The sequence below is a fragment of the Vigna unguiculata genome, chromosome 11 (genome assembly GCF_037176805.1).
Source record: "Vigna unguiculata cultivar grain cowpea cultivar isolate G323 ecotype 2 chromosome 11, ASM3717680v1, whole genome shotgun sequence".
Lineage (NCBI taxonomy): Eukaryota > Viridiplantae > Streptophyta > Magnoliopsida > Fabales > Fabaceae > Vigna > Vigna unguiculata.
The window spans coordinates 28,321,181-28,345,353 of record NC_140802.1 but is presented as its reverse complement, the minus strand read 5'-3'; the positions used below and the strand labels follow the sequence as shown (position 1 = coordinate 28,345,353).

The following is a 24,173-nucleotide window of genomic DNA, read 5'->3' as shown; positions in this document are numbered from 1 at the left end:
TTTAAAAGAATGGGAAAGATATTCACGGCAATTTTCACTTCACTAAGTTCGAATAGAAATTCCAAACTGAGTTTTAATTTCATTATCTAAGGTTTGCAATGGTCAACGACACCAAAGATGACAATGCATGTGCTGCCACATGCAGCAGGAAGAAAAACGTTGAGTGAACTTGTCAACCACACATGAAGGCATGTCTAACCTTCGATGGTAGTGATTTGGAAGGCATGGTGGTCGCCTGGCCAAGACAAACAAGACCATGTGGTCGTCGATCGAAACTCAAACTCCAACAATAGCGGGCGACAAAAAGAATTGCCAAGAAACCCTATGCTCTAGATACCGTATTGAATTTAGTGAAAACTTAAGTATAGGGTTAATCTCCCTTGTGTAGAAAATACACATATGGTAATGTATTTATAATCATTAGAATGTGGGCTAAGCCCAAATACAAATAAATATGTAAAAATAACATAATTAGCATAGGGACTATGTTTCCCTAATTAACATAAAATGCAATATATCTAACAAAAGCAATATTTATTGCTAACTTGTTATCAAAATATAGTCTCATAGGTTTATCCAATCAACGTTGAAGTTTTCTAAGATTATCTTTGACAACATTATTTCAGAAATCCCTAAGGCCATGGCTCTAAACTTTGCCTCTTCACTTGATTTGGCCACAACATTTTGTTTCTTGCTCCTCCAAATGACCTCATTTTCTCCAAGAGAAGTGTAATATCCAAAGCTAAATCTTTTGTCATCTATAGAACTTGGATATTTAGTATTTTTGTTAGCTTCTAAGATCTTTGTATGGGAATGAACAATGACTAGGACTATTTCATTAATCTCAAAAATTGTTTAAAGCATGTATATGACACCAGTGTACAGGAGAGAATATAGTGTGCAGGTTGAAGAAAGCTTTGTATGGGCTCACAGAGTCACCTCGTGCTTGATTTGGTAGACTCACTCAGGTTATGATCTCCATGGGATATCGACACTACTTTGTTCATCAAGTATTCCCCAGAAGATTAACTTACACTACTCTTGGTCTTTGTTGATGATATGATTGTTGCAGGAGATTATGAACATGGAAACAAATCTTGAAAGAAAAGTTTGCCGCCCAATTTGAAAGGAATAGAAGTAGCTTACTCGAAGAAAGGAATCTTTTTCTCCCAAGATCCTTCAATATTTGAAACAAGTCCAAAAATGAGGTTACTGTGAAAGAGGAATGGAAAAATTAAAAATGGCAGTATATACTGATACAAATTATGCAGGGTCTATCACAGATAGGAAATTCACTTTAGGATATTGCATGTTCTTGGGTGGAAATTTGGTGAGTTGGAGATGTAAGAAAACAAATGTTGTTGCAAGGTCTAGTGCAAAAGCTAAATTTCGGACTATGGCACAAGGGGTGTGTGAATTGTTATGGTTGAGAACCTATGATGCTCTTATAATGGCATGCATAGAACCTATGATCCTTTATTGTGATAATAAGCTATTAGCATTGCTCACAATCCAGTGCAGTATGATAGATCCAAACACATAGAGACAGATCGACACTTTATTAAAGAGAATATTAAAGGTAATATAAAAAGTTGTTGGTAAAATATTAAATGTATTACTAAAAGTTGTTAGAAATTCTTAGAAGATTCAAGATATCTCTTGTAATTATTACATTAGGGTTTGAGTTCTTTATATATAGAAGTTGATGTACTACTCAAATCAATTAACAAAAATAAGAACCTTCTTTCTTAATCCTTTCAAGTAGATATTATGTTTCTATATAGATTGTACAAAATATATTACAAGGAGTTGGGCCTAGACCTATATATTGAAAATACATTTAATAGTTTCAAACAAATAGATTCAAATTCTTAACAACTCTTTTATCCTAAAACAACTGAAATCAGAAGAAAAATAAAATTCTCAAACATATTCTTATTGGATTAAAACTAAATTCATAACTTAATACCAAATGTTGGTACTTGGAAAGCATCCCCTATGACCGATTGCGTTGATGGTTGCACTAAGGTACATGGAGGAAATGAAATGGTGTCCCTGCATTTCAGCATACAAGTGGTACAATTTGGTTATATAATAACATTTTAACTATGTAAGAAAATAAGGAATTGTTTTATTGATAACAATCGCACAAATTACCTTCTCGTAATCTCTACTAGTAAGTGATAAAATTCTTTAAAAGAAGGAAATGAAAATATGTCCAAATATGGAGTGATTCTATGGATTTTTTTCCTAATCACTATGGAGATACTGGGATATTTTTATCCTAATCTCAAAATTAGGAGAAAATAATTTCTTTCTGATTCAATCTCATTACATACATTGAGGAAGATGCACACAAAGGTTGAGAGTGGTGGGAATAGTTATCGGAGTAATTGTCTTGGTCTTTTTTTAAAGAAGTTTCTTTTCAATTGATATTTTGATGGTTTTATATTTTGAAACAATGAGATATGTATTTTTTGTACATTGGTGAATAAATATGTTTGCTGTTTATGTTAAACAAGATAATATTATTTTAATATCATCCTAGTCGAAGATTACATATTTCAAAAGAGATAAATTCCAAAAAGGAAAGATGTGAAGATTACATTATCTTAAAGATAGATTCTATCAATTGAACGCCTCCATATTATAATGGTACTATATGAATTAAAGCATGAAGATCGAAGAAGAAATCCAAAAAAGGAAAGGAAGAATAATTCAAGACAAGGAAGACCACTAGAAAAGTAGAGTGAAACAACGTTGACCAAATTAGTGTTGGACGAGTCAAAGTCAACTCATGAAGTAGAATGTTGAATATCCTTATTAGACTAGTTCTTTCACGAGATGATCTCAATGAAAGATTGACCAAAACTCAATCGTACATTAAACGAGTATAATGATTGAAGGAAGCAAGATGAGTTGACCAGACTACATTAAAAAGTCAACAAGTCACTACATAATACAACAATCAAGTTTATTATGATGAATGAAATCTGAATGTAGAAATTGTTGATTGAATCAACAAAGAGAACATCAAGATCATATTACAAATCATAAATAAGAAAATCAACACTGATTGAAGATTTGAGTGAAGATATATCTGAAGAATATCAACGTTAACTAAAGATCTATTAAGAAATATATAAAGGAAATCCTCTCTAATTGAAGATTATGAATAGTTATATTATTTTCAACCAATCACAAGCAAGGGAAATACTTTGCATATCAAAGACTGCAAGAGAAGAATTGAAATTACAAAAGAGGGAAGAATTGATAATTCAGAAAGCAATACTCTCTAAATGTTACATCAAGAACTTCCAGATGAAGCAAAAACAAGATATTGAAGAAATGGAGAATATGCTAAATTGAGTATGCATCAACGGTCAAATAACACAACACAACGCAATTATAAATACCAAGACCAACACGAAGAAAACAAGAGAATGAAAAAGAAATAGAAAAATGTTGATGAAATAGAAAATTGGCAAAATTGTCAAATATTCAAGAGAAATCAAAGTGAAAATATCCTTTGCGCATAGAGTAAAGTTCTTATTCTATAGAATGGTATTGGGTTAAGTGATAACCATTGCAATATCCTTTACACCATGAAGTATACTCATGAGCTTTATTGTACTCTATTGTGTTAGAGATTATTATTACTATTGTAATTGAGAGTTTTGAATCAGGGAGAGATTGAAAAGGATACCTAGAGAGGCATATACTTCTAACCTGGAAAGGGTGATACTCGTGATATGTTAACACTCGTGATACCTAGAGAAGTTGATACTCGTTGTAACCTAGAGAGGTTGATATTCGTGCTAGTAAAGTTGATACAAGATGTAGCATCAATGTGTGAGGTGAACTAGTATATATCCTTGTGTGCATTGTTTTATGTCTTATTCTTTAATTGTCTATAATATGTCCGCGCAAAGCGATTATAAAATGTCTATGGGATCTATTCATCCTTCCTTCTAGAGCTACCATGCACCAAACTTATACCCTTTTTGTGTGACACAGTACCCTAAGAACATTTAATACGCCTTGGGTCTAATCTTTCCCTTTGCTGTTTGTGGACATGTTCAAATGAGTCACCCAAAAATTCTAAGCGAAAGGTTAAGTGTATGAGTTACATGTGGACAAAATTAGTGGATAACTTCCATTGGACTTTTAAATTTAAATAAAAAAAAAAAACAATAGAAGGTAATTTATTAATTAAATAAGAGTAATTATGGCTTTCCCCCGAAAATTTTATGGAACATAATTTTGAAAAAGGAGTGCTTTAGTTTTTTCTAGTAATTGCTTATATTTTTATTCAGCAATTCCATTTTGTTGGCGATATATACATATAAGGATTCATGGATTATCTCCTTTTTGCAAAAAAATAAAATGTTTAAGGTGTAGGAAGTCCCACATTTGCACCTTACAATTCCTTTTTCTCTTGGTTTGTCAACAATCTTCCATGTTGAATTTCTTTCTAATGCATTTGCCTCCTATCTCATGGCTTGAGTTCAATGTTACCTTTTCAGGCCTTCTTAGACCAAAGTAGAAATATTATGGCATCAATGGTAGCAATAAGGCTTCATTGTTTATTAGAAAGATTGTCACTTGTGAGGTGAGGTTTGCACTCACTTATATATTATATATTGGTCTTATCTCTATTTGTTTTGGCGTGTACATCTCAAAAGTGGGACTATATATTTGTGTGGGAGACATGATAGGCCCAAAAAACAACAAACCTTCCTAGAATAGATTTTAAATGGTTTTGATACAATTAAAAAGTAGATTTTAAGCCTAATTCAACATCACCAAAAAACTGGCTTGTAAGCTGAGGTATACACATCTAGAGCATGGGAATAGACATTAATGGGTGGTCTGATAGCGACCCAATAGTGGGTGGAACAATAGATCCAACAAATATTAAATTTTGTTAGGATAGGCTCTAACTCATGGCTCAGATATCATGTTAAGAAATGGATTTGGCACCAATAAATATACTCTAAATTGACCTTATCTCTAGTTGATGTGAGACTTCCAACGGATACCATGGTAGAAAAACTGTCTCTAATGTTATTCATGGAGGCACAATTCCTCTTAAGTAGAATACATAGACACAATAAGTTAAAATCCTAATTTATGACGGATATAATCTATCCCTACAATTTAGGATCAATTATCTTGTACAATAAATATAAAATATACTATCGACCTATTAATTCTCCTAATTATGAATTGTAATTAAATCTCTTAATTGCGTAATTAAAACTATATAGAAAAATATTAATTGCACATAAATCTAGGGATTTTGAAAGTACTATTCATGGACAGAGTACACAATCCAAATCGTGTAGTCATGGTTTCAGTCATTGCTCTCAAACAACCAGGTTACTTTTCACAGGCTTTGATAGTAGACATTGAAAAAAAAAAATTAAAAGACAAGGAGAACACGTATATACGTAAATCAAATATACTTATGCCAAAAAAACCAAAACCAAAATCTAATATACGTAAATCAAAGCCAAATGAGACATTACTACCCCTTGACATGGGTTAGGAGGTCCCACAACCTTGTTTGTGGTTGAAAGAGTTGGTTTTTCGAGGCAAGGCACATGGACTACATATATTGATATTGGTGGTGGCACATAAGAATGTGTGGCAACTCTATTAGTGATGCAATAGTGGACCTTGTGATTGTTCGAAGAGGGTAAACCCATGTAAGATTTCAACTTAAAATCAATTGACACTAAAATGTTGTTTACCAAAACACACACATATGTATATATAAGTTGTACCCTAAGGATTGATGAAGGAAATGTGGAACTTTCCAACTAAAAACAACTACCATAAACTAACAATAAAAGATTAGGAACTCCATCAAAATATTACATGCTCTATTTTTTCTTTTTTCATTCATTATTGTATTAAGTGTAACATAACCATACAAAACCATCTTGTAAGATATGGTTTTCACCCACTTGTATACTATAATTTAGTCATATCTCTAGTTGATATGTAATCTCCAACACATCCCAAGTTGAGAGCTAATATCTCGAATGTGAGAATAGATACTTATAAGTAGTCTAAACATGATCCAATAGTGGCCTAATAACGAATGGCACAATAGATCTAACAAAACTCACTAGGATAAACTCTGATACCATCTTAGAAAATGGCCTAAACTCAACCTCAACATCGGATGAGATTTGCACTAACTTATACAATATAATTTAGTCAAATGTCTAGTCAATGTGGGATCTTCAACATTGTTGAATGGGGAAGAGATAAACATGTCAAACATTTGAATTAAAAGTAACAAACATGAGCAACCACTAATCTGATACAATCTTAGGAAATGACCCTAACTCAACCTAAAAATTGAATGAGGTTTGCACCCATTTATATAATATAATTTAGTCAAATGTCTAGTCAATGTGGGATCTTCAACATTGTTGAATGGGGAAGACATACAAGACACACATTTGAATTAGAAGTAACAAACATGAGCAACCACTAAGTAGTTATACAAGTAGAGTACAAAGACAAACCTTAAAAATACTCCTCCAACTATAATTCTGGTCAAGCTACTATGACTATCTCCTTCAGATTGACTGGCCTGCAATGTTAATCATTTAAACAATGGATCTTTCCTAAGAGAAGCTAGACATCATTATATGGCATGGTAAAGGGACTATGAACAAGACAAGAAGTTCATATTTTAAAATGGCCTTTTTGTCATTGCAAATCAACATTTTCAAAATTAGCAAACCTATAGCAAAATCATCAAAACCTAAACGAACTCTCTTTCTGTCGATATTTTCTTATGAATTGTTACTTGATAACTAAAGATTTAAATTTATAATGCCAAACTCACATAGATAACATAGAACAAGGAATTTTGTTATCTAAAATTGAAGATGACATACAATTAATGTGGATAGCATATTAGCATGCACTATAGACATCACCCCAAAAGCATTCGGGAACCTCACCACAAATTAAAATTTAGTGAGTTGTTTTAATCAGATGACGTTGTAACATCTCCACTTTTAAATAACTATATTATTTGTTTTATCTTTAGTTAGAAAATCTTACCCTTTATTAAAACAATGTTTCTTATTTTATATAGATAAAGTCTGGACGTTGAAAAACAAAATCAAGTAGCTTTTAGGAAATAGTGTGACCAAGTAAAATGGAAATATTAAAAAAATTAAGAAAACAAAACAAATCAAAAACTATTAATTAATTATATATATATATATATATATATATGTTAAAATTATCTTTTGAAAGAATCTTCTAAGGGATAAGAAGAAAGAATAAAAGAAAAGAAAAGAAAAAGAAAGAAGATAATGAGATTAGAAATGATAAGATTACATTTAATGCATGTAATCATCACTTGAAAAGTTTTGGTTATAAATAGGTCAATTGGAAGAGGTGTAAAAAAAATGAAGCGAAGATAAGATACGACACAAAGAGAAATATATATATATATATATGTTAAAATTATCTTTTGAAAGAATCTTCTAAGGGATAAGAAGAAATAATAAAAGAAAAGAAAAGAAAAAAAAAGAAGATAACGAAATTAGAAATGATAAGATTACATTTAATGCATGTAATCATCACTTGAAAAGTTTTGGTTATAAATAGGTCAATTGGAAGAGGTGTAAAAAAATGAAGCAAAGATAAGATACGACACAAAGAGAAGAAAACAAAGAGAGAGAGAATTTGGAGCAGTACTTAACATGCATTATTTATCACTTCAATAAATAATGCATGTTAAGTACTTTTAATACTAATCTTAATAAACTTATGTGTTTTCTATTAAGCATTTATTTATTTTGAATTATAAGTTGTTTTATTTACTTTCATTTAATTTATTTTCAATTATTATCCCCTTTATTTATTTGATTATTTAGTTCAATTAGGTACTAGTCATGTTTATTATTTCATTTAATCTATCTCTATTTTTTATTGGCCTTGTTCGTTTATTTCATTTAATTTAAGTCCAGGTACGTATTGATTCTATTTATTTCTTTTATTTAATTTATCTCCAGTTGCATATTGGTCTTCTTTATTTTATTTAATTTACCTTTAGTTACATATTTTATTTATTTATTTCATTTAATTTATCACTAGTTACACATTGGTCATTCTTATTTATTTAATTTAATTTATCTTTAATTATGTATTGGTCTTATTTATTTATTTATTTATAACTATTCCATTTAATTTATGTTCACTTACTACTTATTTATTTCAATTAATTTGTTTTCAATTATGCACGGGTCCTTTGTATTGATTTACATTTTTGTTATTATATTTGTGTATGTTGGACATTTTGTTAGATATATTAGATATCTTATCTTTATCTTCTATCTTTAGTTTTTTTGTTATTATTCTTTATCTTGTATATTGGACTTAGCTCATATCTCCTTTATTATAAATACATTACCCTATGTATAGTTCTATACAAGGGAAAGATTAATCTCAAACCTATTTTCATTATATTCAATAGTTTATGACACTCTAATCTATATATAATTATTGCTTGGGTTTTTATTTTATGTTATTTTATTTTGTATTATTTTAAACCTCATTCTTTTATAATTTAAGAAATACATATAAAATAAAGTAAAAGTAAATACTTTTTTTATTCAATGAACTTGGATAAAAGAAAGTTACTTACATGCTCTATATTTATTTTTTATACTTTCTGTATATTTTTGGATAGTGTATAGATTATTTGTCATGAAAAATATGACATATTTTTGGTTGTCATCACATTATGTGGTATTTGAAAATGTCCTATACCTGTTCATAATATATGGATAGTTCATAATAACACCTTGAACTAAGATATTCTTAGCAGGAACTATCTGATACTTGCTTAGCATCACCGAGATTAAGAAGTGAATATATCTCTTTTGTGGATTACTAAATGGTTAATATTCTTAAGAAAGAAGTAATTATGATTGTGGAAATGTTTTTAATGAAAAATACTCAACTACCTAATCACTTCTCAAGTAACTTTTGATGTGTATAGTGGATCATCATAAGTGAAATACAAATCCATATGTACGACTAAATGAGATTGAGTCTTATGGTTGTAGGTCAAATCCTAAACCCTCCATTGTCTGTATTGTTTGTTGATTTAACAAAATATATATTTAAGGCTTATAAATACCTCACTCATTTTAAAATATTTTTTTCATACATACCAGTTGTACAAGTAGGAGAGTTTGCTCAATAAGTTTTGTTTGGGAAATTTTTGGGAGATATTCTTTAGAATGTTGACTCATGAAGAATTTATATTAATATTCTTAGGATATATTAAATATATAGATAGACATCTACTTTTTTTTAGAACTCTTAATATTGTACAAAATATATATTTTTGTAATATACTATGAACAAAAATGGAATCATAAGTTATTCATTTTCTGATTTATGTTGACGATATGATTAATAAGAATATTCAGTTCATGTACAATTTTCTCTCTCTTTTCTCTGTTTAGTTTGTCTAATATATTTTGTTGAATATCTTGGTTCCCCTCGTGCACAACAACTTGGCATCAGAGATTTTGTTTGTAAGATTTATTGGGCATGTCATTCGCTATCAATGTGCTATCAAACTATCCACAAATGTTTAGTTCAATTCTCATCTAGTCCTTAATGCAAGGGCTTATGACGAAGATTCCACATCAACTAAAGAAAATATCAAATTACATTATATGGGTAGATGTAAACCTAACTTTATAAATCAGTTTTGTGAAGTTGAGTTACATAAAATCTATATTCTAAGAAGAATTGATCTAATTGATCCTAATATCATTAGTTATTATTTTTATATAATTATAACATCAATATAAGATTCTAACACTTTGAAATTTTATTGTTTCCAAATCCTTTTTTACTACAAAGCTTGAGCATGTACCTAGTAGCATTACATCATTGAATGGTCCAGTTCTGAATATAAACATGGGTCAGTTCTTTGTATTTTTAACATATACCTAACAATCTAATATCAAAATATTCGTAATAAGGGAACACCAAAGAGAAAGAAGAATAAAAAGAAGAAGAAATACATCGAGAATGAAGTGCACAAGAACATAATGAAGTAAATTACCCGAGAATAATGGAGGGACTGCATTAAAAGCTCAAGTTGGAAGTCTACAAGTTAATGCCAATTGTAGGATTATTTTCATGCTATGTTTACACACAAAACTAATAGCTATACAATATTTTAAAATAATTAAAGGAGATATAAGTTGACATAACAATAGTTTCGGCTAAAGACATACCAGAGTCTTTAATGCAAAGAAATATATGGTCCACAACAATTGACACAATGGAATTCCTAGCAGCTTCAGTTGACCGCTGTCATGATTGATTCAGAAACACACTATGATATTTCTATATCAATAAAATACAGTTGAAAAATAGTTGTTTCAAAGGAAGAAGTAGTTAAGGCAATATGAAACCTTCTTAGCCTTCAAATCTACATTTCCCCTGCTTAGACAGACATGTAATCCAGTTTTAAAGCGAAGAAATGCACGCAGTCCTGTTGATATAAGTTTTAGAAACTTCATGTCACATCTTTGCTTTTCATATCAACTAAGTATGGATAGTACAGACCTGATAAACCTTCTTTTAGTTACCTGGTTCACTTAATGCTGGACAAACAGCTTCAGTAACATGGAACTGAACCTCAAGTGCAAATGGACTGTTCAATTCAGTTCTCTGAACCGTGATCTAGTAATATGAAGTTCAAGCTGTATTTCATGATTCATGACAGATAAAATTCTGGAAGAAAAAGAATATTCATTAAAACTGATTGGGGGAACTATATTTCTTACAAATGCTTCTCCCGATATTCCTTCTATAAGACGCTCTGCTCCAAATAATACTCGCTTTTCACCATCCTCATCTCTCGGGTTTGATCCCTCTTGAGAGCGGCCTAAAGTAGGATCCGTGAACATGTCAGGATGAGGCAAAAGATCAAAAGACATAGATTCCCATTCTAGTTTCTGAAGAGAGGGAGGGGGAAATAAGAATTAATAGGTGATAATAAAAATATAAGTAACTTAACATCCTTGATATGGAGAAATATAGCAGAAACACATTCTGATGAAAGCATAATCGAAGGTCTTCTGATGAAAGGAGAGATGTAATATATAAGAACAATATAAAGACAAATCAATCTTCCAAATTAGGTTTTGTTTAGTTAAGCTTTTGACAAAAAATATTATTTTAAAAATAATGTGATTTATATTTCACAGATTTCATATAAAGCAGAGAAGCTAATATTTTAATTCGTTAAAATTATAAAAGACAAACATTTTTCAATCAAGGTAGAATACAATTACAGATTTTTTTCTAGAAGCTACTGACCAAATTTAAATTTAAATTTTTAAAATTTTAAAATTTTTTGTATCAAAAGCTTGAACAAACACTAAAATTCTTCAAAGTTAACTTCATTCAAATAAAAATGAATTTTTCATGAAGAAAGGCTCAAACCAACGGACTCAAGGTTACTTGCACAAACTCAAAAAGGAAAGGGTATGTATAATTCTTAAATAAAAATGAAATAGTACTTTGAAGACGTATATATACTTCTTATTACTGGAGAATTCCCGTGCCTCTTTAAGATTTACAACCTGATAGCAGAATAAAAAAACTATAAATTTCATATTCGAGTGGCCTGACTTTTATTGCAAGAATGAGTATCAGCAAAGTTACCTCCCAGCTTTCATTTGTCGTATACAGTACAAAGTTGTGCATGGTAATAGATGCCACAGGTGGTGCCCTACGAACAATGATAGGGAACACGCATGGTTATAAATAGATCTTAGGTGAAATATACACTATTTAGACGTAAGTTACCCCATAGAATGATCCACCACATCAATGCTATACAGTAATATGAATTTTCAATTTATTGAAATCCACAATAATAAGTGAGATTGATTGTAAAACAGGCATGCTTATTGTTAGATAATATAGAATTTTCTCTAGTAGTTAGGCTCAGTCCATTCTGTATTTCTGGGTTTGGCCCATTATCATTATAAATAAACTATCTTTTGTGTATGTTTTACACAAGGGGAGATTTATCCCTAAGCTTTTTTCATCTTATTCAACACAGGTATCTAGAGTTTAGGTTAGTTGACTGTTGTAACCACTGCCCTACCACTCATTGTTGCCGTCGTTGTCGTCGTCGCCGCCGCCGCCGCCATTGCCATCGTCGTTGCCGCCACCGCAAGGTCCGCCGGCCGCCGCGTGTGATGGCGCGTTGCCGGCCGTTTGCCACGCCGATCAACCTCGCCCGAGTCACCTCCTTGTCCTCTTTCTGGATTTGTGATTGTTGTGTCCATCAGAGAACATTGAATTTTTAGGGTTTCTCTCTCAATGCCAAGTTACAGCAGCTTGTCCCTGCCTTGTCCAAGTTATCTTGTTTGGTGTGTGAGTTGTGTCAATTAGGCAAGCATAGTCGTACTTCCTTTCCTCGTAGACACATGATGCTTCGTCTCCTTTTGCCTTGGTTCACTCTGACATTTGAGGTCCTAGCCGCGTTAAGTCTACTTTAGATTTTCAATACTTTGTTACTTTCATTGATGACTATTACAAATGTAGTTGGTTATTTTTAATGAAACATCGTTCGGAATTATTTCATATCTTTTAAATATTTTTTTAATGAAGTTAAGACTCAGTTAGGTATTTCTATTACAGTTTTGCGCAATGATAATGGTCGTGAATATCTTTCTCATTCTATTAAACAATTTATGACTTCTCACGGTATTCTGCATCAAACTTCTTGTGCTTATACCCCTCAACAAAATGGTGTAGCTCAACATAAAAATAGACATCCTATTGAAACAACTCACACTCTTTTAATTCATGGAGAGGTTTCTGAACATTTTTAGGGTGATGCTATTCTTATTGCCTGTTATCTCATTAATCGCATGACTTCTTCGATTTTAAAGAATAACATACCTCATTCCATTTTATTCCCTCATGAACCTCTTCATCCCTTACCTCTAAGAGTTTTCGGGTCTACATGTTTTGTTCATAATTTTCGTCCTGGTCTTGACAAGCTTTCTCCTAGATCACATAAGTGTGTTTTCTTAAGGTTTACAAGATCAAAAAAAGGATACAAATGTTTTTCTCCTTTCCTTAACCGTTATTTTGTGTCTGCAGATGTCACCTTTGATCAGTTCTCCCTTTATATTAATAGTCAATCTTCACCTCTGACTCCATCCAATCTTGACAACTCTCCTACTACCTTTAGTGTCCCTATTGTTTGTGACCTTCATATTGTGTCTTCTTCACCATCGGTTCCACAGTCAGCTTCTCCTCCACCACCTCTTCAGGTATATAGTCGCCGAAACCGATCACAACCACCACCATGTGACTCCACTCAAGTGCCAACTACTCTGTCTTCTCTGGTTCTAACACCTGAGTCTGACCTTCCCATTGCCCTCCGATCCCTCTCCCCATTATATTGCTTTGAGTTATCATCGATTATCATTACCTTTTTATACATGTCTTTCCTCTCTTTCTCTATCACCATTCCAAAAACTGTCCGTGAAGCTTTAGCCCATCCTGGTTGGCGTCAGGTCATGACAGATGAACTATGTGCTCTTCATAACAGTGGAACTTGGGAACTGGTCCTGTTATCGTCTGAAAAATCTATTATTGGTTGTAGGTGGGTGTTTGCTATCAAAGTTGAACCTTATGGTACTATTGATCGCCTCAAAGATCGTCTTGTGGCCAAAGATTATACTCAGTTGGATTATGGAGATATCTTTTCCCCAGTGACAAAGATGGCTTCTGTTCGTTTATTTATCACCATGGTTACTCTTCAACAATGGCCTCTTTATCAACTGAATGTTAAAAATGCTTTCCTCAATGGTGATTTGCACGAAGAAATCTATATGAAGCAACCTCTTGGGTTTGTTGCTCAGGGGGAGTCTTCTGGGATGGTATGTTGTATTTGCAAATCCCTATATGGCCTAAAACAATCTCCTAAGACCTGGTTTGGAAAGTTTAGCAATGTTGTTCAGCAATTTGGTATTACTCAGTGTGAAGCAGATCATTTTGTCTTTTATCAATACTCGAGTGTTGGATGTGTTTACTTGATAGTATATGTTGATGACATAGTTCTTACAGGGAGTAACAACCATGACATCTCTCAGTTGAAACAACACCTCTATCACCATTTTCAGACCAAAGATCTTGGCAACTCAGATATTTATTGGGTACTGAGGTGACACAGTCCAATGATGGTCTTGTTATATCTCAGAGAAAGTATGCCATGGATATTGTGGAGGAAATTGGGTTGGTGAGTTCAAAGTCTGTTCATACACCCATGGATTCCAATACTAAACTTCTACCAAATCAGAGGAACCCTATATCTGATCCTGAGCAGTATAGAAGATTAGTTGGGAAATTGAATTATCTTACCGTTACTCGTTCTGACATTTCCTTTGCAATCAGTGTGTAAGTCAATTTCTTAATTCCCCATGTGAAGATCATTGTAATGCAGTCATTCGTATGTTGAAGTATATTAAAAGATCTCTTGGAAAAGGATTGTTATATGGTTCTAATAACCATACAAGAGTTGTTTGCTATTCAGATGTTGATTGGGCAGGATCTCCTTCTGATAGAAGATCTAAATCTGGGTATTGTGTCTCCATTGGTGGTAACTTGATCTCGTGGAAAAGTAAGAAACAGACTGTTGTAGCAAGATCCAGTATAGAAGCAGAATATAGAGTTATGGCCTCAGCTGCCTATGAACTTGTTTGGCTCAAGCAATTACTTAGAGAGCTCAATTTGGAGATATTACTCAAATGACACTTGTGTGTGACAATCAGGTTGCTTTTAATATTACCTCTAATCTTGTCTTTCATGAGCGGACCAAACACATTGAGATTGATTGTCATTTCATTCGGGAAAAAATCATGTCTGGAGACATCAAGACTGAGTTTGTTAACTCAAGTGATCAGTTAGCATATATTTTTATTAAGTCTTTACAGGGGTGTAGAATTGATTATATTTGTAACAAGCTTGGCACATACGATTTGTGTGCTCCAACTTAAGGGGAAGGGTTAGATATTGTTTGATACTATTAAGATATTGCTAGATATTGTTAATCACAATATCAAACAATATCTTCTATTTACTCTATTTATTTTCAATTAGCCTTTTTAATTGTACCTTTCTCTATTATAAATAGATTATCCTATGTGTGGTTTATACACAAGGGAGATTAATCTCAAACCCTATTTTCTTTATTCTCAACAAGACGTAAGGGCACAGACACAATTATTATACACTAATGACACTTAGCGTCTTTATGGTGTTTGTAAGGATCTTATCACTGTTGTTGCTCCGCAGAGTCTTGGTCCCATGCCTAAATATTTGGGCAAAATTCATGCCCTTTTTCATGAATTTAATGAGTTATTATCTCCTACCTCCATTCCACCCAGAGAACTTGACCAACAGTCAAAGTTCTTCATGTTGTTGGCATTACATGAACTTTCTGATGAATATTCCCATGTTTGCAACCAGATTTTGGGTTCTCCTATTGTGTCCAACTTTACTGCTACTAGTTCTCCCCTTTTGCATGTGCCAAGAAAACAAGTCATTGATATACCTACTTATGCTGATGACTCCTCAATCTTGGCCTCTCAGCGGGATGATCACAATCGTTCTCGCAAGCTGGGAAAAGGACGCCCTAAGTGTGACCATTGTAGCAAGTTAGGCCACAAGATTGACAAGTATTATGCTCTTCATGGATGTCCTCCTTGATCTGTAGCGGTGGTCCACTCTGATCCTCCTCCCCGATCAACAACTGTGAATCATGCTTCATCTGATACTACATGACACCTTGCTATTTTCAATGACTTTCTCAGATGGTATGAGGAACGTCAAAGTTATAATTCCACTACATCTGCCTCTATTGCATACACAGGTACATCATTTGTTGGCTTGAACTCACTCTGATTCTCTTGGACCTTGCGTTCTAGACTTTGGCGCCAAGATCATATTACAGGTAACAAATCTTTGTTTTCTTCTTTGTTTTGTCTTGATAATTTACCTTTAGTTACAATGGTTGATATCTCATGGTGTTGATACTAGTAATATTTTTCCATCCATATACATTGATCATATTCTTTATGTCCCTGGGTCTCCATTCAATTTATTATCCGTCAGTCGTCTAACTCATTCTCTTAATTGTTATTTCCTTTACCAAAGATTTTTTTGTTTACAAGACCGAAGTTCGAGACACATGATTGGCACTAGATGTGAGTCTCATGGTCTGTATCATCTTCGTCCTCCTTCACATGTTGGTGCAGCTATGGAATCACCATCCCTCCTTCATACTTAATTAGGTCATCCTTACCTTGCCAAACTGCAACAACTTGTCCCCATCTTGTCCAAGTTATCTAGTTTGTTGTGAGTCTTGTCAATTAAGAAAACATAGTCGTAGTTCCTTTCCTCGTAGTGTCTCTCAACGGGCTTTGTCCTCTTTTGCATTAGTTCATTACGACATTTGGGGACCTAGTCGTGTTAAGTCTACTTAGGTTTTCAGTATTTTGTTACTTTTATTGATGATTAGTTCAGATGTACTTGGTTATATTTAATGAAAAATCGTTGTGAGTTATTCTCTATTTTTCAATCATTCTTTCATGAAATTAAAACTCAGTTTACGATCTCTATTCGAACTTTGCGGAGTGAAAATGGTTGTGAATATCTCTCTCAATCCTTTAAACATTTTATGGTTCTCATGGCATGCTTCACCAAACATCATGCGCTTATACACCCTAACAAGATGGAGTGGTTGAGCGCAAGAATAGACACCTTATTGAAACAACTCACACTCTTTTAATTCATGGTGCAGTTCTTTCCCATTTTTCGGGTGATGCGGTTCTTACTGCCTGTTATCTTATTAATTCCATGTTGTCTTCATTCTTGGATAACCAAGTTCCTCATTCTATTTCATTTCCTCATGACCCTTTACACCCTTTACCTCTTAAAGTTTTTGGGTCCACATGTTTTGTTCATGATTTTAGTCCTTCTTGGATAAACACATTTGTCTCCTAGAGCACACAAATATGTCTTCTTAGGATTCCCACGCTCACAAAAAGGGTATAAATGTTTCTCTCCTTCCCTCAACCGTCATTTTATCTTCGTCGATGTTACCTTTGATGAGTCTTCTTTTTACTTTACACACCCCTCTTCTCATTGTGTGCCACCATCTGCTACTATAGATATCCCTGTTGTGTGTGATGCTCCTAGTGTACTTACTTCGAGTGCCACCTCGGATTCTCCTCCACCACCTTCAAATGCACCTACTGTGGATAGACCACCTCTTCAGGTTTATAGCGGAAGACACCGTTGCCAACCACCACCACATGACTATTTCAAGTGCCAAGTACTTTGGTCTCCTCCAGTTCCAACAACTGAGTCTGATTTTCCCATTGCCCTTCGTAAAGGTATGCGTTCTACCCGTAATCATTCCCCTCACTATGCTGCTTTGAGTTATCATAGAATCTCTCCACCTTTCTATAAATGCCTTTCGTCTATTTCCTCTATGTCAATTCCAAAATCTGTAGGTGATGATGCATTAGCCCATCCTGGTTGGCGTCAGGCCATGCTTGATGAATTGAGTACTCTCAAGCATAGGGGAACGTGGGATCTTGTCCGATTACTATCTAGGAAATTTGTTGCTGGTTGCAGGTGGGTCTATAAAGTTGGCCTTGATGGTACTATTGACCGTCTCAAAGCTCGTCTTGTTGCCAAAGGCTACACACAAATCTTTGATTTAGATTATGGTGATACCTTCTCTCTAGTGGCCAAAATGGCCTTTGTTAGCTTATTCATTGCATTGACTGCTCTTCGACATGGCCTCTTCACCAACTTGATGTCAAAAATGCATTCTGAAATGGTGATTTCATGAAGAAATTTATATGGAGCAAACTCTGGATTTTATTGCTCAGGGGGGGTCTTCTGGATTGGTATGTCGTCTTCACAAATCTTTATAAGGCCTGAAGCACTCTCCTCGGGCTTGGTTTGGAAAATTCAGCAGTGTTGTTCAACAATTTGGCATGTCTAGTAGTGAAGCGGATCATTCAATTTTTTATCGTCACTCCAATGCTAGATGTATCTACTTAAAAGTATATGTTGATGACATTGTTCTCACAAGAAATGACTACCTTGGCATCTCCCTCTTAAAGCAACATATTTGTCGCTATTTTCAGTATATGTTGATGACATTGTTCTCAGATATTTCCTAGGTATTGAAGAGCACAATCCAACAATGGTATTGTCATATCTCAAAGGAAGTATGCATTGGATATTTTGGAGGAAACTAGGTTAATGAATTCTAAAGCTGTAGAAACACCCATGGATCCTAATATCAAACTTCTATTAAATCAGGGGGAGGCTTTCTCAAATCCTGAACAGTATAGACAATTAGTTGAAAAATTGAATTATCTTACTGTTACTTGTCCTGACATTTCCTTTGCAGTTAGTGTGGTAAGTTAATTCCTTAATTTCCCATGTGAAGACCATCCAAATGCAGTCATTCGCATATTAAAATATATCAAAAGATCTCCTGGAAAAGGTTTAATATATGATTCCAACCCCAATGCACAAGTTATGTGCTATTCAGATGCTAACTGGGCAGGATCTCATTTCGATAGAAGGTCTACTTCTGGATATTGTGTCTCAATTGGTGGTAATTTGATATCTTGGAAGAGCAAGAAACAAAGTGTCGTGGCAAGATCTAGTGCAGAAGCAGAATATAAAACTATGACTTTAGCCACTAGTGAACTTGTTTGGCTTAAGCAATTGCTTCAAGAATTGCAATTTGGAGATGTCACTCAAATGACACTCATATGTGACAATCAAGCTGCTCTTCACATTAGCTCTTCACATTAGCTCTAATTTTGTCTTTCATGAGAGGACCAAACACATTGAAATTGACTATCATTTCATTCGAGAAAAATTTTTATCCGAGGATATCAAGACTAAGTTTGTCAACTTGAGTGATCAGTTAGCAAATATTTTCACTAAGTCTCTTCAAGGACCTAGAATTGACTATATTCGTAATAAGCTTAGTACATACGATTTATATGCACCAGCTTGAAGGGGAGTGTTAGATAATGTAGTATTTTCTCTAGTAGTTGGGCTCAGCCCATTATCATTATAAATAAACTATCCTTTATGTATGTTTTACACAAGGGGAGATTTATCCCTAAGCTTTTTTCATCTTATTCAACACTTATACATAGATTTTTGGTGAAATATGCCAAAGTCCCTGAGTCAAACAGATACAGTACATCAGGCTTTGGCCATATGTTACCCCATAGAATGATCCACTACATCTATGCTAATACAATAATATCAATTTTCAATTTATAGAAATCCACAATAATAATTGACAGTCATTGTATAGAGCATAAACAACCTGAAGATGCTACCCAATTCAGAGCACCTACATAAATATCTTACCGAGTTGGTTCCCCTTGGCAACAAGCACTTCCACGAGTTTCAATTAATAGATTAACCGTACGAATCTGTATAGTCATTCCATCTGCAATCTGGTGAATGTCCAAAGTCAATAGAAATTAAATTAAAACTACATATTGATATTAATCGGCAAGTGAATGGCCTTTGAAGAAACTACCAACACTTAACCTAATCTTCTTTGTACTTTGCTCAAATACATAATAACCTCTACCTATTATAAGGAAATTACCTCTGCCTACATCTTCATATTAGAGTCAATGTAAAATTTCATGATTGAATGAGAAACCTCTATGTTTATTTGGTCTCTCAAAGTTTATGTGCATACAAATTAGTCCCTATATCTTTCAATTTCAGCACAGATTAATTAGTCCCTTTCTGTCAACTCTGTTGCAATTTGTCAACTTCATGACTATTACTCCCTGAAATTATCTTAATCCCCAACTTAATTATGTTCGTGTTGAAAGGAATTCTTGGCCATGAATTTAAGAAATGGAGGAACAATTGTATACGTAAAAAACTATCAATGGAGATTTCCACTTGACAAAATTGTAATTTACTCATATTTTTCATGTTACTGACAATTCTCCTGGAAATTGGTAACAACTTCAATGGAAGGAAAAGGAGAAAAACTGACAGTCCCCTAAAGGCATGAAGTGAATAAATCAAATTCCCCCAAATGAGTGAAAGTGTTATTGCTTTACAACTATTTCATGACTAATAGTAGATGACTCATGGAAATACACTTAGAGATGAAAGAACCAAACCTTATCAGAAAAACCATAGCCGCTACCCTTCGAGGACGAACTTGATGTGGTGTTACTGCAAACAACAAAGTAAGTAGCAAGAAAAAAAAAACTTAAATGTAGTAACAGCAAAGCAATTACTCTACAAGACTCCTCACAAGATAATTGGGAAGGCTCTAATTTCTCTACCTTGTTGGATTTTCAGATGGCTGAAAATCAGAATTCTCTTCGAGAGCCAAATTTAGCCTATCAACTTGAAAGATGATAGGCTCTGTTTGTACATTGCTTACGGACGGCAACTATAAAGCAACACAAACTGCACTTGTTAAGAAACCATACAAGTTCATTTGAATACATTAATTGCACTTGTCTCAGATCGATCTATTTCTCTATGTGTTAATTACACATAATTGTAATGGCTGAAATGTAAAATGGTGACAAGCTTCACAATGTAGGAAGATTATAAAGTGTTAGTTCAACATATCAGCTGAATGGAAAAAAAAAAATCGTCTAAAATAGTCTCAACTCATCGAGACCATCTTGGAGGGGAAGGGAAAGGCTAGGCTAACCATTTAACCTATGGTGTTTCTACTAAATATGATCCTACATATAGGTCATGGGATGAAATTCCATGATCATAGCTTGGTTTTGGAACTTAGTGGTTCAAAAAATCAGTGACACATGTATGTTTTTCAATTTAGCAAAAGCCATACGGATTGCAATAGAGCAAACCTATTTTAAGGAAAAATATGTTGCAAAAACTTACTATGCGAAAGAACAACAACCATGGTTAAAGATCAAAGGAAAGGGGGTCTCTTACAAAGATGGAGATGAAAAATGAAGGGGTAAGAGCTATTTCTTATATTATTCATAAAGAACCAATTGCTCTTAAATAGAATACATAGATCTAATAAGTGAAAATCCTAATTTATGATGGATATAATTTATCCCTACAATTCATATTAGATTTTGAGAGAAGTAAACATAAACATACGAAAATTAATGAAAGATGTGCTTTATTCAACACTTGTGAATGTACAAAAAAAGTCTCATTAAGAGAGTCTAAAAAATAAATGTACCACGACACCCACAAGCATAACACAGCAAAATATAAAGAGTAATGTAAAAAATAGCTACAAACCAATATAACCACCTAATAACTGTAAAATAACAATTTAAAATTGTAACGGAATATGAAATTTTATAGAATATATTGAATATAGTGAAAACTAGGTTTAGGGTTAATGTTAGGACAAATGGAGAAGAGAAATTAGCTAAGATAGTTAGAATTAGTTACCTGAGGTGTTAGTTAGTGTTAGTTAAATAAATAGGAAAGGAGGAGAGGAGGAGGGATAGGAAGTGTTTTTGGTAGATTGAGCGTTAGCTCTTTGTGAAGGGGAAACCCTTGGAGGAGAGAGTTTCTCCTATTGTTGTGTTCTTTTTCCGTCTATTCAATGAAGAATTTTAATCTTTATCCTCTTTTCATTTCTGAGTTCTTATCAACTGGTCCGACCTACCGGATACATGGAGGGTGAGTCATGGAAGGCAGTTAATGGTGAGGGAAGAAAAGAAGAAAGATATGCTCACAACAACAAACCTGATGAGGAAGATGCAGATGTGCAGAGGCTGTGGATGAAAAGGGCGGAACTACCAACGTTTGAAGGGAGCGATCCCTTAGGGTGGATATCAAGAGTGGAGAAGTTCTTTGAGGTTTGTATTGAGATTGGAGAAATAAAGAAATCAGAAATTAAGCAATGAAATCAGTAATGTTGTTTGATTGAAAATACGAAATACTGAAGGATAGAAATATCCAACTGCCCAAAGCCAAGCTCCTAAGAAGCAACCACACAGTTCCCCTCCAAAAATGATCCTCCCTCCCCGATTGCTACCTCTTGATTCTTTTTAACTCCCACTATCTCTCTTTCTTCTCTCTCTTCTAACCAACTTATTCCTCCTACTGTGCCATGTGATTCTTCCTAGGTCTTTTCCTCTCATATATCCTGCCCCACCTGTTCTTTCCATTCTCTTCTCTGATTAAAGGATCCCCAATTGCATTTGGGTTTGTATCATGTAGAATGTTACCCTAAAAGAAAAGTTATGTCTAGCTTTCATCAATATGGAAGGGAACGCAAGTCATTGGTTCAGGTTTTCGAGACAAAAAACCAAGAACCCCTCTTGGGAGGAGCTGACAACAGCGTTGAGTAGGAGATTTGGTGGCAGTGACCACAACACAGTGTTCGAACAATTGGCGGCAATAAGACAAATTGATACGATGGAAGATTATATCTAGAAATTTGAATTGTTAGCGTCTCAAATTCCTTAGGTTTCAGAAGAACAACTGTTGGCATATTTTTTTGCGGGATTACTAACATAAATACGTAACCAAATCAAGCCACATGATCCACAAGGTTTAGTTCAAGCCATGGAGATTGCGCACAATGTAGAGGATGCAATGACAAAAGTAAGAACAAGCGGAGAGATGTCTTATCGAAATACTAATTCTAGTTTCTGGTACAAAGGAGGTTCGAGAATAGTGTCACGAATGGAGCCTTTTATTAAAGGAAAGGGAATCTTGCAAATGGCTTCTAGTAGTCGCAGCAACACTACAAAAGGGGGGAATGGGACGAACGACGAGTCACTCAAACGTAAGAGGAAACTCAGCCGGGGGAATGAGGAATAGAGGATCAAGAAGTCTTCCGTACCCTAAATATGTCAAAAGACGAGAAGAAGGAAAGTGTTTTCATTGCGGAGGAGCATACAATCTAGGGCATCGTTGTCCAGAGAAGAATTTGTCGGTCATCATATTGGCAGAAGAAGAAGGGAATGGAGAAGTAGAGGAGTAAGGAGAAATGAGACGGAAAAGTGCTATAAACGAAATCATTAATTTTGAACATCAATGTATGGAACTTTCTCTTTTTTTCAGTTCGAGGTTTGACTCAATCTCATACTATGAAGCTGCAAGAAACAATGAAGGGAAGATCTGTGCTAATATTGATTGATAGCGGAGCAAGTCACAATTTGGTCTCACAGGATCTGGTAAGTCTTCCTGGTTTGCAAGTGGAAATAACTTCATCCTACTGTGTGCGATTAGGTGATGGGCAGAAGAAACAAACGAGTGGGTATTGCAGGCAGATAGAGGTACAACTGGAAAACTACGTGGTTAAAGAGACCTTTTTCCTCTTTGGCTTAGGAGAGGTTGATTTAATTTTTGGGGTAACTTGGTTGGCCTACCTAGGAGATGTTAAGGTGAATTGGAAGACTTTAACAATGAGTTTCAACACTCAAAATCAGCAAATCCAGATTAAAGGAGACCTAACTTTTGTAAAAACAATTGTAACTGGACAAAATGTGATGGAAATAATTACCTGTCCCACTAACTACAACCGTTGTCTCACTAAATTCAACGGCTGTCCCACTAACTATTGTCTCCTAAATTCAACATCTACCCCAGTAATTGCAACAGTTGTCCCACTAATTATTGCAGCTATCCCACTAACTCAAAGCTACTTATTCACTTCATTTAAAGTGGCTTGTAATGAAGCTCCACTGCGAACTAGTTGGTTCCCTGTCTGTTGGCCTTTTGACTTCAACCTTGCAGACAAGGTTGTTCAAGCATAGGAGAGTATTGTTACTACAAATGGAGAATAGAAATTAGTTAAGATAGTAAGAATCAGTTACTTAAGGTGTTAGTTAGTGTTAGTTAAATAAATAGGAAAGGAGAATAGGATGGATAGGAAGTGTTTTTGGTAGATTGAGCATTAGCTCTTTGTCAAGGGGAAACCCTTGGAGGAGAGAGTTTCTCCTATTGTTGTGTTCTTTTTTCGTCTATTCAATAAAGAATTTTACTCTTTATCCTCTTTTCATTTCTGAGTTCCTATCAGTTAATCTCCATTGTGTAGA

At 34.0% G+C, this 24,173-nt stretch overlaps 1 protein-coding gene across 7 annotated transcripts in view; it reads right to left on the bottom strand.

The window, feature by feature from the left end:
• Positions 1-24,173, bottom strand: part of LOC114169213 (uncharacterized) — a 39,402-nt gene that overhangs the window by 8,500 nt on the left and 6,729 nt on the right. For 3 of the 7 annotated variants that reach the window (XM_085668829.1, XM_085668833.1, XM_028054254.2), the window contains exons 3-14: positions 20,463-20,572; positions 20,295-20,349; positions 19,513-19,601; positions 11,737-11,803; positions 11,592-11,654; positions 10,854-11,024; positions 10,656-10,749; positions 10,479-10,558; positions 10,299-10,374; positions 10,124-10,167; positions 6,543-6,610; positions 1,970-2,055 (exon numbers count right to left, since the gene is read on the bottom strand). In XM_085668829.1, coding sequence (XP_085524955.1) covers positions 1,970-2,055; positions 6,543-6,610; positions 10,124-10,167; positions 10,299-10,374; positions 10,479-10,558; positions 10,656-10,749; positions 10,854-11,024; positions 11,592-11,654; positions 11,737-11,803; positions 19,513-19,601; positions 20,295-20,349; positions 20,463-20,572 — 1,003 coding nt within the window. The other 4 variants (XM_085668832.1, XM_085668831.1, XM_085668830.1 and 1 more) reach the window with 4 other exon arrangements.